This window comes from Strix aluco, chromosome 1 (assembly GCF_031877795.1).
Source record: "Strix aluco isolate bStrAlu1 chromosome 1, bStrAlu1.hap1, whole genome shotgun sequence".
NCBI classification, from domain to species: Eukaryota; Metazoa; Chordata; class Aves; order Strigiformes; family Strigidae; genus Strix; species Strix aluco.
In genome coordinates this window covers 2324731-2341429 of record NC_133931.1, presented here as the reverse complement: position 1 = coordinate 2341429, position 16699 = coordinate 2324731, and the positions used below count along the sequence as shown (strand labels likewise).

At 44.3% G+C, this 16699-nt stretch overlaps 1 protein-coding gene across 5 annotated transcripts in view; it reads left to right on the top strand.

Moving 5' to 3' along the window:
* The window catches only part of ADGRB1 (adhesion G protein-coupled receptor B1), a 283954-nt gene that overhangs the window by 108406 nt on the left and 158849 nt on the right, over positions 1–16699 (top strand). For all 5 annotated transcript variants that reach the window (XM_074830207.1, XM_074830119.1, XM_074830046.1 and 2 more), the window contains exon 3: positions 14015–14173. In XM_074830207.1, the coding sequence (XP_074686308.1) occupies positions 14015–14173 (159 nt within the window). The remainder of the gene's footprint in view (positions 1–14014; positions 14174–16699) is intronic.

The following is a 16699-nucleotide window of genomic DNA, read 5'->3' as shown; positions in this document are numbered from 1 at the left end:
AAGAATAAGTAAAATGAACCTTAATCCTGATCTTCCTGGTCCTATTCCACTCTCGTTGTCCTTGGGTACTCACCACCATTTCTCCGTGCTAGTCCTGGAGGCAGTTTGGAGGAGTTGGGTGATGCATTTCCTTGTGAGAACCTTCCTGTCCTCCCCATGAGGTGCTAGGAGCCTAAAAGGGCCTAACAAGGACTTCGCTGTGCTATCATCTATGGACTAGAATCTAGCAGAAGATGAATCTGTCTCTCTGCCTTACCTGCTTACATTGACAGATACCAATGTGTGTGCAAGGAGGTGGCTTTGGTTATGGTCCCTTTCTGGCTGATGCTTGGAAATTAGGGGTCTGATGGGGTTTGGGTTGCACCAGGCTCAGCAAAATATACACAGGACTGCTTCTGGCTGGTATCTGTGTCTATAGATCATGGTCAAAAAGAAAAAAAATTGCCTTTCCTCCCCAGTTTCAGCACCTTCCTATGTCATCATATTCCCCATCATGATCAGAGACCTTCACTAGCTTAGGGAACAGAGCTGTCTCTGATCTCTGACTCTTCAGAGATCATCCACCAGACTTACATCAAGCCTGGCCAGAAATCCTGAGTTACTAGGCTTATGGTCCTGTGATGCTGCTGGTCCCTACCCCTCTGAAGACCATGTCGCCCTAGTGACCCCAGGTGTCCCAGTTTCAACCTTGTCTGCAAGGAACACCTGGACACCTTGTCCTGAAAGGAGACTGCTAAATGGACAGTTGGATGTGGCTGTGAGTCAGCAGGCAAGACACCTATATAGAGCAAGTTCACCACCTGCCTGCAGCAGGCAGGCTTGTTTCTTCTCATTTTATTCAGTTTTGGATTGTGATTCCTGCTCATTTTAACCACTCGCGGTTCTCTGCCATCTCTCAGTTCCCCATGCTGTGTGAGAAGGATTCCTCTGACCAAATGATATCCTCGATGTCTAAGGAGATTATCTGGTCTCCTTCTACAATCAACAGAAAGAAACAGGCATTTCTGGGGTGAGATTCACCTCACTCTAAAGCAAGATGGTGAAATAGATAGCCTACACCCTAAAAGTGCTTATTTACCTTCTTTAATTATGAAGGGCTCAGATAGACACATCTGTACCATAGACCTCTAAAAATAGCTGAGATGTTGACCACTCTGACAATGCTTTGGAGGATTGTATGTGATCTTACAGTGAGCTCAAAATATAGAACAAGTTGCTTCACTCTTATGTCCCTTTAAATCTTGCTCTGCAGGGAGAAGTGGCTCTCTTGAGGGTAGGAAATTGTATTTTATGTGTAATTGATTTGGAGTTCCTTAGAGCTCTGCTCACCCATCAATGCCCAAATAGCCCTGTCCTCCAGGCTGTAGAGATGGAGGCATGAGTTATGCCTGTTATTAATGAGTGTTAGATTCAGTCATCCTAGTAAGATGAACTCACACTCTTATTTTGCTTCCATTTTTTGGGTGTAGCTTCACTGATTTCTCTCTCTCATTGACACACATTCCCACACTCCCTTCTGAGGATTGTGAAGGGAGAGGCTGAGGGTGAGGGAGAACAAGGACTGATAACAACACTGAATTTAACATACATGAACAGACTTTTTTGGAGGGTGAAGCTTCTTCCTCTCATCTTTCCTCATAATCCAGCTTTACTGGCATCATTTTTTATGCTGAGCCCCCACCTTGAAGTATACACATTCATCTTGTTAGCTCTTACTGCCCACACCAGAAGACACACCAACAGGCCTAACCTCCAAATTTGGACCCTTTATTTTTGAAGTCTAAAATTAGACTGCTTGAATAACCCCCTCTGTAAGTTTCTTGCAGCTTTGGTGGCAATAGATGGACTGCTACTCACCTTCAGACTGCTTCAGCCCAGAAACACTTTAAGGGAAGTGCAAGGAGCGCTGTGTTATGAAGAAACGGAGATACACACATATTGTCTACCAAGATACACTACCCAGGACACAGTGGGCTTGAGCAGCAAATTTCAGATTAAGCATGGATATGAGCTAGGTCCAGGTGTGCAGGGCTGAGATATTTGCTTTGATGACAGCTCCCACAGCTGGGAAGTGCTGGTGCTAACCTTTGTGTTTGGGTGCTAACTAAAAATATCTCACAGATGTGTTGTCTGTAAAATCCATAGGTTGTGCCAGATCTGCGCTTGGTCTTACTAAACAGCTTGGCCAGTAGGTGTTGCTCTTGGCTCATACTGATGTGCTCAAAAAAGATATATCCAACCTGAGACATTTGGGAACCCTCTGAATTCACGCAGTGCAGATCTGTCCTTCACCCAGCTTTCTGGTTTTTGGTCATCACAGACCATCCCAGATGACCACAGAGAAAGATAAAATACGACACAACTCCTCAGCAGCAGTCACTTGTAATTAGTAGATATAATTATTAGCTGTCGTTTGCTTTGCGTGAAGTGAGAATTGCTGGACAAGCAGCCAGTATTTCTAGGGGAGGTGTTGGATTGTACTTATCAGAAAGACTGTGTGGACACCTGCAGGGAGAGAAATGATGGGACTAAACTATGTTAAGAGAGGCCAGAGTCAAACAGGTATCAGTCTGGGCATTGAGGGGACTGCAGCTCTCACCCGGACTTGAGCACTGTGATCCTTCTATGCCATGTGGAACAGGCACCATGTGCCATGTGTGTCTGATGGCTTCAGATATGAGTCATGGAGAGAGGAATGGAGAGCAGGGTTGAACTCCAGGGGTTGTATTCATGTGGTTATGCAGACAGGATTTAGACATTATTCTAGTTTCATGGAGTGTTGGAGGAAAATGAATCGCCTGGTGTATTGGGTCTCCATCCTGAATAGTCCTGGCAATCGGTGATAACCCAACCACTCCTGACTCCTCTGAGCACCAATGGTGACAAAAGGAAAAAAGGATGCAGAGAAATCCACCATCAGTCTCTATTCTCTATTCTTGTACGGATTAATTTCCACTCAATTTTGGGGAATGTGCTGGGAGGAAAATAACATCCTTGGTCTGTTCAGAATCCACCCATTTGTGCAGACAATCTTATAGCTCAGGGATGTTTGTCTGTCTTTTCTCATAGAAAAAATAGCTAACAAACACGATAATTAACTTTTAAGTACGGTCAACAATTTGTGAAGTAGTCTGAATCTCTGTATATCTGTTAATATACCCACTCTTCTCGTCCCTCTCCATGCACACTCTCTCACTGTGTAGTACCAATCACAGCAGTATTTAGGCATTGCCTAATGCAAGCTCTTAGGATCAAGGACTAGTCTGTGACTGTTATGCCCACAGAGTGCCAATCCCAGGACAGCTCTCATCTTTCTCAAGCCCTCTTAACACTGCTGGAATATCAATGACAGATATGAATAAGAGAAAAAATCATTTATAAATGCCTGGGTAAATGCTGAGCCTTCAAGGTATCTCCTCATCATCTGTGCTAATATAATCTCTCAATACTGTGCCTTTCTTTTCTTAAACAGGACCTCAGACCAAGGGAATTTCATGTCAGGTTTGTCTGTAGAAAAGAATGGTTTTAAGAAGGACAGACCTTGATCTCTGTTGGCTGAAGATTAGGGCATCAGGGTCTGGCTCAGCAGACTCAGGGTTAGAAAACATTCGTGAAAATGCTTCAGATGTTCATTAGGGAAAAGGCTTTCTTTTAGTGGTCGTAACAAGAGAAATCAGAGGGACACCTCACTGATAGCAAGGTAACATGGTCACACAGGCAATTCTGCATCAAGCCATTATGAAAAACAACTCCTATTTAGTTTTCAGGATATAAACACAGGATGAGACCACAAGTCTGCTGCCTGCAGGACCAGATGGAGTTGCATTTCCTTGTGTCACTCTGGAACTTTGAAGGGACATAACAGGCATGTGTGAGTAATCCTCTCTCACCATTGATAGAAAAGGTGATGACTTTGGGAACAGTTGTTTATGAATCAGGCTGAGAATAGCTTTAATCATTATAACCCAGTGTCTCTAAGGGATCTGTGAGGGAATTGCTGTGCCTGCAGTCTGTTTTACAGTGCCCCATCTTCAGATTGCCAGCAACAATGTTAATGACTCACACACCTACCACACCTTAGCATCAATGTCAAAAGATCAATACTAACCTCTTAATTACAATGTTGATCAAGGTTGATGATATTGATTCCTTGCCCTTGATGCTAAAGCATGCTGGATATCATGTGGTCATTATCCCAGATGCAGAACTGCTACTGCTGACTCCTTAAACTCTCATGAAGCAATCTAGTGGCAGCTTTTCATTTGGGTACCTCCAACAGTTGGAACATATCTTTGCCTTCTCATGGACAGTACATGGTGGTCCCAGTTGCCCATGGGATGCACTGAGGAAACCGTTGTCACTGACTGCAGGTGTTTGCTATATAAAAAATGCCCTTCATTCTTCTGCAGATAGGATTCCCAAGGTGGATCTGCTCATCCCTCAAAATCCTGTTTCTTACCTTAAACACTGGCAGATTCAAAGAAACATGTTCCTCCATTTCCAAAATACTCTAATTAATCAGAGCATTGAATAATGCTCAATTAATGGTCAGAAAAATACAGACTGAGAGCAAGCAGAATGGTAATACTGACTGTTCAACATCAGATAAAAGAAAGAGACCCTGCAAAGACCAAGGGATGAAAGACTTCATGGCTAACTTCAAGATTTGTGATGCCAAGGAACGGATCTCCTACCAGATAGCCCACTGTAATTGGTGTCCCAGAGAAGAAACAGATATGTTTTGTGGAAAATGACTAGCAATAGGATATGAGGTGTTTCAGAGGCTCACAGCATAACTCATATGGCCTTCAGAGACCAGAGAGGTGAAATCTTGCATTTCTCTGCAGCTCATGACTACATACAGGGAAAGATCTGGCCAGGTATGCTACTCAGTGCCTTTAAATTGTGTGCACATCCTTTATTACTGTTGGTATTTACCAGTCATGTACAAACTCAGGGTAAACTCTGCCCAGGCCAAGTCTGCATCCACTAGAAATTTCAAGGTTACAACTTAATCTGATCTTTTCTATCCTGCAGATAATTAATGCCTTTAAAGATTTCCTTTTTTTTTTTTTAAAAAAAAGCACCTTTGGGAACAGCATGTCCAGCAGGGAAATCCCTTCCCAACACAGTGGGATTTGGCATGGAAACCTTCCTCCCCTTCCCACCATGGTCCAATCAAAGACCCCAAATCCCTGTAAGAAGAGGAAGATGTTGCATCTCACTGACTATTTTGTAGTTCTATTTGGCTCCCTTTGAAGCATAGGGTCTGGTAGAGGAGGGTAGAAGGCAGACAGACTCATTTCTCATTTTCATGACCTGTACAGTGACCCCATCACTAACTCTGGACACCTCAAGTGCAGCCATAGCTCTATGTTATTTCCTCCCATCATTGTCAAGTCTGGGAGTGGATTCTACCACTCTCAGTTTGGTCTCGGCATTAAACCATAACGTCATTCCTGATCCCAGTGGGTGTGGTCAACCCAATAAAAGGTCCCAGATGCTCACCAGTACAATGTAATTTCTGATCCCAAGCAATCCAGTTCAGACAGCATATCTCCCAAGGGATGCTTTAATTGTCTTTGGACACTGCTGGGTATCTTTTCTCAGCAAAGTGAGCTCCTGAGCTCCCTGGGCATGTAGTCCTTATTGACCCCCAACTTTAGCTTGCAGATAAGCTCCTCTCTGCTCTATATCCTAACCCCTTAGACACACATCAGCATTTAACTCCCCCAGATTATTTCTCTCACCTTGCCCAAGTGGTATGTGACTTGACCATTCTGTCTGCCCCTCTCTTAACAAGGGGACTTCATAAAAGACAGAGATGGAAACTACACACAGAAACAAGCCTAAAGCCTGCTCCTTTCTGCAGTGAAAAACACTAACAATGTGTCAAAGGAAGAGCTGGTAAAGGCAGTCTCTGCCCAGCAAGGCAGCCAGGATTAGCATCTTCCCACTGCAGGATGAGTGTAACCGACAGCTCTGCAAAGGAGAGGACACCGAAGGGAGAAATGCCTGCTGACAACTTGCTTGTTCGCCAGCCTTCCTCAGAGGTGCACACACACCGAGCACTTTCATGTGGTTTTCAACTGCTTCCGTTCCCCTTCCAGGCAAAATCCTTACTACTGACATCTCTGTGTGAGGAGGGTTTGGCTGTGTGTATCAAAACGTCATTAAATATTTGGTTTAATAACTGCCAAGGCGGCTGCCTCAGCATTGCGCTGGAGTTCGTATTTCTGGCTCTGTCTTGGGAGCAGTTAGTGGAGCCAGGAGTGCTGTGAGTCATGAATAGTGTCTGCAGAGCAGCGTCTCCTTGGCAAAACTGCTCTGAGCGGGGGACACCTGACTCCTGGGTTGTCCTCCTGGGTGATTTACTCTATGTCCTCCTGGAAGATGCTTACCTTAAGAAAAAATTAACTTCTGTCTGTGCTGTACAACAAGTGTCCTGTGAAACTGCAGGCAAGTCTTTTTGGCTTTTCAGCTCCTCCCCAGTTCATCTTGCAGAGGCAATAATAGCACAGACCTGCCTTGCAGGGCTCTTGTGAAAAGAAATATGTTGTAACTTGTGGAGGATTGAGAAACTGCAGTCTTGGGGACCATAGAAATCCTTCAGCTGGAAATGCTGTTCAGGAAACAAGCTGAAATTGCACGGGGCTTGCAAAGCTCTGGGCATTGCAACATGTCACTGCATTTATGGGTTTATGCAGTGTTCTGCAGGTGCTTTATACATTTTCAAAGGTGAAAACATCTTTGGCAAAACTGAGGTCCTTCAAGTCAGGACAGATGGAACATGAAAGGAAACGTCACAAAAGCTTTTCTTTGATTTCCTTTTTGAACAAGCTTTTATGGAAATAGATAGTGACACTCCTATCAGGAAAGGTTTCAATCAACTTGGACTACACAGTTAGATTTTAATGTGTTCACATATTAATCACCATACAGAGTCATGCATGTGTCTATGCTAATACATCCCCTCTGTGCTTTGCACCGAGGTCTGCAATAACCTGAAGAAGCAAATAGTGTGTGAACTCAACTCTGATATGATTTATGCAGTATCAGAGAGGTTCAGGGCGGGAAAGTATTTCATTCCTCCCCGGTGGTGCATGCTGGATTTTTCTTCACAAGTCTGTTCTCTGATATTTTGCCTGCTCCGCTTTGAAATAAGTTAAATGATTAGGCCTCTACGGCTTTCTTAGGGGAAGACTATTCCACAGTCTTATTTGATCTCCTGCTCCTGACTAAACATTCCTTTTCTCATTTCCCTGCCCACCTCCCCCACTATTTCCACATAAATAATCTCTCTTTATCCCTAGTGTTTCATTTGTGGGGATTCATGTAATAAGCGCCGCTTTATGCTGGGTTTCCTTGAAAGCTGAGCACTGTGGCCACATTTCCATCCTCCTTAAGTGATTTGCAAAGCAGGGAGATGCTGAAGCTGGTCCTAAATGTTCTTCTAAATTGGGCCTTGTTACCTTCATTTGCAGGGACTTGTGCATGTTACGGAAATCAATGACAGCTTCAACCACTCAGCAGCTTTGAAAAATCACATCAATTATTTGGGTACCCAGAAGTGAGTGATCTGAGCAGCTTTTTTAATGGTGGTGGGGAATACTGGCTTGACCTTCAGCTGTCTGTTCTCTGAGCACACCTCTGTGAAAGAGATTCATTGTAATAAAGTTAAAGTAGGAAGAGGCCAAGCAACTGGGAAAGCACCAGAAACCATCTTGTTGGCCAGATCCAGGGTCTTTTGGCCCAATACACTCTCATTAGCAGTGGCTCCCAAGGAAGAATAGCAGAACAAGACAAGCAGACAGCATCCTTCTAGTCTTCAGCAACTTGCAACCCAGAGACCTTCTGAGCAAGAGCTGCTGGTTTTGTATCTAATAGCATTTGGTGGGGTTCTCTTTCATGCATTTCCCTAGTTACTTTTTCTATTCATAAAAACTCTGGTACCTTTTCATGTGACAAGCATTGAAGTTTGACAGTGCTCTCTGTCTGTGAATTGTGTCCTTCACTCATTTTTTCATCTGGCTCCCTCTAGTTTCATTTGACACCCCTCAGTTCCAATATTGGAAAAGACAATGAACAGTCATTCCCTGGTTATGTTGCCCTGGTCACTCATGAACTTTTATAGCACCTTCATAATTTTCCCACCCCCACCTATCTTCTAATATACGATTATGGCTGTTGTTAATATAGAGTTTGTCAGAGGTAAACACACACACAACACAGAAAGGATGAACCTGGCTGTGCAGATCAATGCCCCTCTCTCGGGTCTCCCTTATCCTACTTGCTGGCTAGTCTAGCTTGAAGTTTGCTAGTGGTTTGTACACAGATCAGCCTTCCCTTCACCCCACCCCTGAGATTCCCATAAAAAGTTTTGTGCAAGCCCCAAACTCTCATCTCAAATTCTCTTTTCTCTATAGGACAATAAGTCCTATAGCCTTTTAGGCAAGGGACCCTCTTGGTTTTCATGGCACCCAAGAGTGTCTTTCACAATGGCTCACAACAGTGGGTTTCACACAAGGGACTGATCCATCTCCTTAGAGGGTGCTCTTTGTGTGTAGTCCATTTCCACTCAGTAGGTTACCAAGATATCTCTGCTTGTCATGTTTCTTTGATCATCTCTGGGTCTTTGTGTTTAATAAATTTGTCATTAGCCAGATAACCTAAGAGACCTCATGACACACAGTATGGACAGCGGGCAGAAGAGAACACTTACCCCCAGCCTTTTCATTTTTTTTCTCACTAGATCAATAATGGAGGTGTCATGTTCATACATCATTCATCAAAAGCTTTGACATCTGAAAAAGGAAGGCTGTAGAGAAGAGTTGGAATGAATTATTTTGCTTTTTAGGGAACTTGGAGGGGTTAGTTTTGATATTAGTGTGCACAGTCTGCAGAACAGGTAAGTGTTACATGGGATTAATTTTGAAAGGGCAGAGGATGAACCACTGGAGCAACTCAGTTGTGCTGCCATAGGTCATCATATGGGGCATGAGGAGGGGACATCTTCCTGAAAGATTTTTTTCCTTTCTTCCACAGAATTAACAAACTGAATGTATGGCTCTCCAGGGAAAGATCACTGTTTTGTGTAATAGAAGGCTGTCTTCAGAATAGTCCCTTCTGGACTTGCTCTTTCCCAGTATAGTAAGAAATGAAAGTGATAAAACCCTGTGGAGCAGCTCTTTCGCTTTCCCCATTATATAACAAATTTAACTTTCAGATGGTATAAGACAGTCTCACTCTTAATTTCCTTTCAGCATCCTTCCCTCTGTATGCATAAGAAATAACATTTTTTCACTCATTTGTGAACTGCTGATGATTCTCAGGCCCTCAGATACTGTAATATAAGGTCCACTACAAATATTTCCAGTGCTAGCACACAGAACTGTGGTGGCTTTATGTAGTCTCGGCATGTTTTTCAGACACAAGATGTCCTGGCCTGCCGAGTTTGAGAGAGCTGCCAACAAGAAGTGTCTGCAGCTGGGGTCAGTGGGAGGCTAAATGCAAAAAAACAAAATCGGAGATGGATGTAGTGTGTCAGCAAAGACCCTTTTGCTGTGCTCTATTGATTGTTTTGTGTTGATTCCTTAGTTTTTGCTGTTGTCACTGTCATCTAATTTAAGGCATTGCTGTTAAATTAAAAGGCATGATTGACTGACTGGTATCTGAGACACATCGCAGCTGTCAGCTGCAAAGATAAACTCCGGATCGGGATGCAAATCTTCCCAAAGATCAAGGGTGTTTGGACGAGGCATCTAAGCGGAGCTCTCTCAGTTAATTTGTAGTAGGAAAGACCTATTGTTTTGGCATCTCTGCTTAAGATTCAGAGCAAGAAATGCCAAATATGAGCTTGCCAGTTGATTCTGACCATCTTGAAATTTTCTTCATTTAACTGTGGAGAATTAGAATGCATTGGGTCAGTCTAGCATGAAAAGTAATTTGTTTTAGTATGTGATCATGATAAGAACCGACTGAGGAGGATCAAAAACCCCTTTAGAAACTGGATTAAAGGCCTCCCTGAATGACAGTCTCCATAGCACTCAAAATAGTCCCATGAGCAACAGTCTTATGTGCAAGAGCCGCCTTTGCAAAACTCATACTAGGAGCTAGGACGATTCTCAAAATATAAAAAAATACAAGCTAAACCTTGCTATGTGATTCCGGTGATAGCTGCTGATTGTGATAGGAATCTCTGGAGATGGAAGTATGAGACACAGCTGCTCCAGTAAAAGGGAATAAAGAGCAAAGTGAGAAAGATCTGCAGTTCTGCAAGGCTGTAGCTGAGCAAAACTTTGCTAAGAGGGACCAGGTTGGGTGTGTGACCTTCACAGGAGTCAGTGCCTTTGAAAAGCAAAATCCTTCATAACGCAGTTGCAGCAGACTCATTATTTCTGGATTAAGGACAGATGGCAACTCAACCCGCATCGATCAGCAGGGTGCAGCAGTTTGTTGAGAGCTGATGAAATGGGACTCCAGGGGCAAAAGGGACTATCTGCAAAAGGTCCCATTAACTTCAGTGGGATTCTGCATTGTATTTCACATGGGTTGCTCTCTTCCCAACATCAGGAAGGTTTCCTTCAACCCCATGCTTGAAATGCAAGAAGGGGCAACGCAGGGAATTGTGTGACAGAGAGGTGGGAATGAAAGTTTTGTAGAAGATGGAGAGTCCATGAGGGTTGTGGCAACTCAGCAAATCACTCCTGATGAACTGAGTGATGGGGCATGTGTGCAGCCACTGCAGTGACAAAATCCTGCTCGTGTCTCTTCTGCAGCATCTGCACTGGGCTAAAAGCATCCGTGTGTTACCACAGCTCAGCTGCTTCACAGCCATGGTAGCTCATTCATTTCTTGTTACCCAGCCACCTCTTTCCACCAGCCAGATACTTTCAAGCAGTGGACAGAAAACCCAAGTGTTTTACTCATGGCACAGCATTTTTTCCCCCTCAAAGATGGGATGGGTATAACTTCATATAATAGGCCCTTAACCGCTTGTTTACAGCACCACTAAAAAAGACAGATCACTTGAAACAGTGAATGACTAGACCCAGGAAAAGAAGGGAGATTTCAAAAGGTTTATCTGACAGCCAATAAACAGGATAAATAACATGCAGTATTTCATTTGTCAGGACCATGGGACAACCTGATGATAAAAAAGGACTACTCCATAAAGTGGGGAATACCTTTGTCTTGGCTATAAATGCCTCTGTTGATTTAATAAGTGCTCTGGTACTTCTTTAGCTTCTCTTTAGTACTCAGAAATGGGATGGAAACTGAGGAATAAGGAGAGGGAGGAAATTATCTGTCCTCAACCTCATAAAGAGATCTCATTCCAGCTAAGAGTTTGAAATCATTATGGTTTTTGTCTTATGTTGACTGGTTCTCCCATTGCTGAGGATAAGCAGCGTGAGAAGAAGTCAAAGACTGGAACCTACACTATCCCCTGCTCTTTCCTGTAGCGAGACCAGGCAGTATTTGTTTCTACATATTTTTAGGAGTTAATGTCATCATAATAGGTTATATCCTGAAATGCAGACCTGTTTGAATAACCCATCATCAAACTGGGGACACCGTGACAGGCAGTCAGTCTGGGTAATCAGTCTGTATTTTACTTACAAACACAATACAAAAAAACCCTTTTAAGACACTGGAGCAATTATGCATTTTGACTCAAAAAACATCCCAAGCAAATAAATCATTAACTTAGCCAAGGTTTGTGTGGAGCTACTTTCTCCTTTCCCTAGCCCCACTCCTAATCTGCAAGGGAGTGAAGTAAAGAAAGACATCCTTAAAAGGGCAAGCAAAGAGTTGATTAGCTCCCAAATGTCTCTGGTTACAGATATCCTATTGATCAGCTCACACAAGGCATCAGGCTACCTGCCATTATGCCAATGGCCTCTCTTGCAACTGAAACACAATCTGTCTCCCATCAGGAAATTGGAGAGACAAGCCTGTTTCCCTGTGCTCTTTAGAAAAGGAATCAGCAGAGAAAGTGACTTTCAAGGGAAAGACAGTCTCCTTCAAGGTCAAATATTTATTGTGTGCCAATAGCATCTTCCGCACTGCTGCCAGGATCTCTGAGCACCTTGCTGGCAGGTTCACTAGCCTGCATTTCCATCCTTTTCTATTTTCCCATGTTATTCTCATTATTAAGTATCTAAGCAGATTCCACTGCATCCAGCAGTGTGAATGTTGCTGAGCATGTGTTTATTTTCACTCTGTCTTGGGAGCAAAAGTTAGAGTGCAGCTACGCTGGTGGTAGTAGAGTATGAACTCACAGCTCTATGCTGTGGAGGTGGATGAGTATCTGCCCACCCCTGTGCAAGGGGGTGTTGGTAATGTCCCTGTATTCTGATCTGGCACCTAGCTGGGCTGTTGAGGACGATCTTTTTTTACAGACAGGGTTGGTTTCCTGCCTAGAGTGTGTAGGGACAGAGAAGCCCACAGCTCAGAGGACAGCCGTGATCTCCATTGACTCATAAATAGCAATACAGGGAGGCTGAGTCAGCTGAAATGGATCATTTGCATCTCTGAAATCTCTGACTGTTGGTGAGAAAAAGAAAAGGGGCTTTATTTCATTTTTATTTTAAAAAGCAGCATTCATCTTTCTCCCAATGTTTCCTCTCTTCAAAAAACTACATCTTTAGTTCATTATCTTTATCTCTGCCTGAGTGTGGCACATCACAGCTGAATTTCTTGGACCTGAAGCATCTCCAAGGGTAGCTGTGGGTGATGAAAGAACACACAGCAGGAAAAGCAGCCACCTGAGAGTGGCCACCTCTGGGATGAAGGGCCACCTCTGCTCCTCCTCATGAGGTGGGCAAACAATGGAGCAGAAGCCATCACCAGCTGTTAGAAGCAGAGGCCTATTACAGAGCAGATTTTAGCTTGCTGTGTATAGCCGACAAGAAGTGAATCGACCACTGAGGGATATGACAGCTTATCCATCACTCAAAGGGCCTGGATGATCCCCTGCTGTCTTTTTACAACATGAAACCCAGTTTTCCTGGGCTCCCTGCAGGAGTCCTGCTGTAAGGCTTTGGACTGTGGGAGGTAAGACAGATTCAGATGGCCTTCATGGTCCACCCTGCCATCAATGTTTATGGACATCCCACCAGGGCCAGTTGTTCTTGGTAGCAAGCTGGAAAGATGAATGGTGGAGAAGGCTGCAGAGGTTCAGCATTTCCCTTCTGCAAGTGATAGGGTCATGCCTGCAGAAAGGGGCTTGCTGGCTCCATCAGCTTGCAGGGCTGTAGCTGGTGGTACAAGGGGGAAAGCTGCGTGTTGCTGACACCAGCACTGAGGATGACTGGGAAGGAAAGTCAAAACAGCACCTTCATCTTATGATGCTCACAGCTTGCTCCCCTTGGGTGTTGCAAGGGTGCTACAGAGGAATATCATTCCCACACCAAAGCTGTCCTTAAGAACAGCCAGTGCCTCTCTGTGGCTGCTGGTATCTGCAGGTGGGGAAAAGGAGTGTCCTTTTCGGGGTGGAATGGGTGGTAGGACTCCCGCCCCTTCCCAGTTCCCTTGTACTGTTTGCACATAGACATGTGTGTTTGAGTGGGGGAAGAGGGAGGAGAGACAACCTCACCGATGCTGGATGTGTATCTGGAAGTGTTTTTTGCAAGTGCCTTCTGGGATTAGGAGCCAACAGGCCACAAAATGGGCAGAGGGCCTTCTCAGAGGAGGGGACCACTTTGCTGCAGCAAGCACCAAAAGAGCTGGACTAGTTAGAAATGGGACAGGGTTTCCAGGGAGGCAAAGTCCCTGTTTAAAGATAAGGAATTGTTGAAGAGAAGTCAATGAAAAGGGAATGCTTCTCCCTTCCCCTTCTATCTCTTGACTTTCTGGATACCCCATGGTGTCTAGTCCTACCACATTCAAAGACATCCCAGTTTCAGGGCTTGGCAGTGGGTATGTTGTAGGGTCTGCCAGGCCAGCGTTGCCTCAGCTTCCTGGGTGTTGGGCTCTCACCGAAGCTGACAGGGCTTTTCTGGATTTTGCCCAGGTGGTTGGAACCCATGGTCAGCTTGGGGCGACTGCACCAAGGACTGCGGGGGAGGCCTGCAGACCCGCATGCGCACCTGCAAACCCCTTCCCAACGAAGGTCTTGTCTGCGAGGGAGTCCTGGAGGAAGGACGGCTGTGCAATAGGAAGGCATGCAATAGTAAGTGGAGGCATGTTCCCTTGCACGCGCGCGAGCGGGAGGCTCTTCCCAGGATGAGCTTGGCCTCATCGCCATAAATGATGAAGGATGCTCTAGAGGCACGGCGAAACTGCCGAAGGGTCGTGTCGACCTTCGCATGCGACTTCGGCTGTGCATGGCCCTGCCCTTCCCTGCCTGTCTCGCGGTCTCGCATGCACACGCGCACGTGCTGACACATGTCTTCCAATACACACACCTTTACCCCAAAGAGTAGGGGTTAATCTATAGGAATTTATAAACAGGCTTACATCAGGTATCCATATGCTGGTGATAAATCTGCCACTGATGGCACAATATACACCTTTAAAGGCTTTTCTTTGACTGCTGGAGCCTCTCTCATAAATAAATAAATCATGCAGCTAAGAGAGATGCTAATCTTACTTCTTTTTGGCTTAATTCACCTTCCCAGTCAAGATCAGGGTTGCTGTTCCTTTCTTTTACAAAATGAAACCTACAGTGCTAAGATATGGAGAAAGATCTGGTCATTAGACAGACACAATGCAGGGCTTCACTCTCCTCCTGTAATGCAGCATCTTTCCAGGTCCTCTTCTCCAGAGAGCAAGGGACAGATTGTCAACACCAGTCAGCAGTCAGATATCGATGGGTTGAGCTGGTGAACCTCCAGCACATCAATCCCCAGTTCTTCTTTTACGTTAGCTGAGTTGAGAGGGGGGTAAAGAGGAAAAAACAACTGCAGAAGAAACTCAGCCTAACAAATGCAAATGAATGGCTGATTATAATTATTCCCTTCTTTTTATTTCAAATTCATAGTAGAGAATGTTTGAATAACTTCTCCAACTAGTCAAATAACTAGGGAAAGTTCAACTGTCTTCAAAGGCAGGGAAGTATCTCCTGATAAAGGAGAAGTTCAAATAGAGGGACATAAATATATTTCTCTAATAAGGGCTAAAATGATTTCATGCATTTTTTACCACTTCCATAAATTTAAATCATGTTGCAATTAGTTTTTTTTTCTTTTATTTTTTTTTTTTAATGAAACCTAGTATATGAAATTTCATCTCCTTGACTCACAGTTGTTAATTTCCCTCTGAGGTTCGCCCACACTAGGGATATTTAATCTACATCCCCCACACTTGCAGGTGACTCTGTAGTCATAATGTAACTGTAGCTTGGGGCAGTGAGAGTAAAACTGCAAAGACCTGGAAGCTGGACCTGAAAGGAGGTCCAGCTGTGGGATCTGAGCATGCCTGAATGTTGTTGGAGGAAGGACCATGCTGGTCTTAGTGGACAATGCCATGAAGGAGAAGAAGGTCAAGATGGCATTGTAGGTGTGTAGAGGGGGCTCTGCAGGTGTGGCCATTCTTTGAACTTAGGGCACATGGGACAACAGGCGAAAAAACATCCTTAGAGTGCCCCTCCTGTGCTGGACAAATAAGGCGGGGACCCAGCTCCCCAGACTCTCTTTGCAGGGCATCCATCCCCATCTCAAACCATCTTCAAAGCCTTCCATGGGACCTGTTTGCTTCCTTCACAACCCTCTTGAACTGGACGCAGGGGGTGGACTAGACACTGTTTTCTAGGTCAAGCCTCACCAGCACTGAATAAGGGGCATAACATCTTCCCTTGATCTACCCCAGGGACAAAACTTTGTTCTTCTTCATGATAGATCTCCTGAGGTTGCTGTGGCAAGGAGGGATGAAGTTAGATGGTGGGCAACCACGGAGCCTGGAAGTCTGGGTAGGGTTTTCAGCTCTACTCACTGCACAGAGCACAGCAGTGAAGGATGAATCACTATTTACTCTCTATTTATTCACTTGTCTTTTCCAGAACACAACATTCAGCAAAGCTACTCTTAAGTGCAGAAAAACCTGGTTGTGACCCAAGGGGCTATGATTCAATAAATGATTTCACTTGTCTACTTGTCCTCTTTCCATTACATACCCAGTCAACTCTTACTCCACATTGCAGTGAGGTTAGTTCCGTTGAGTTTATTTGGGAAGAAAGGATCTTGAGTTAAGTGGAAGGCCCTAGTTTGGAAAAAGAGGATGCCCACAGAGTGGAGCAGCACAAATTGATTTATCCCTTTAAAATAAATAAGTCAATTCTGATTAATTTTCCCAAGGGCCTCTTTGCAGACAAACTGTTGAGCCCCATTGTGATGCTTTCAGGCTGGCAAGCTGGAAAGCATTTGAGGGAAGATGTGAAGAATTAATCTTTCAAGAAGACTTGTCCCTGCACACCTTGAGGTCTGTGTCCTACCTCAAGATAAACCTGTATCTCTTCATACCTACCAAAAAGCTGTGCATTTGGCTCTGAACTCTCTCCTCAGTGAATCTGTCCCTTGTTGCCTTTGCAGCCATGCCCAAAAGAGGTGCACTTTTGACCCAGGAAAGGCTTTTAATTTTTTTTACACATATCCTTTCCTTCTCTTTACTGTGATCTGTACCAAAACCTGAGAGTATTTAAAAGTAGAATAAAAATCCTTTTTTAAATGTGTCACTGTTATTCTCATATTGACTTTTGCTC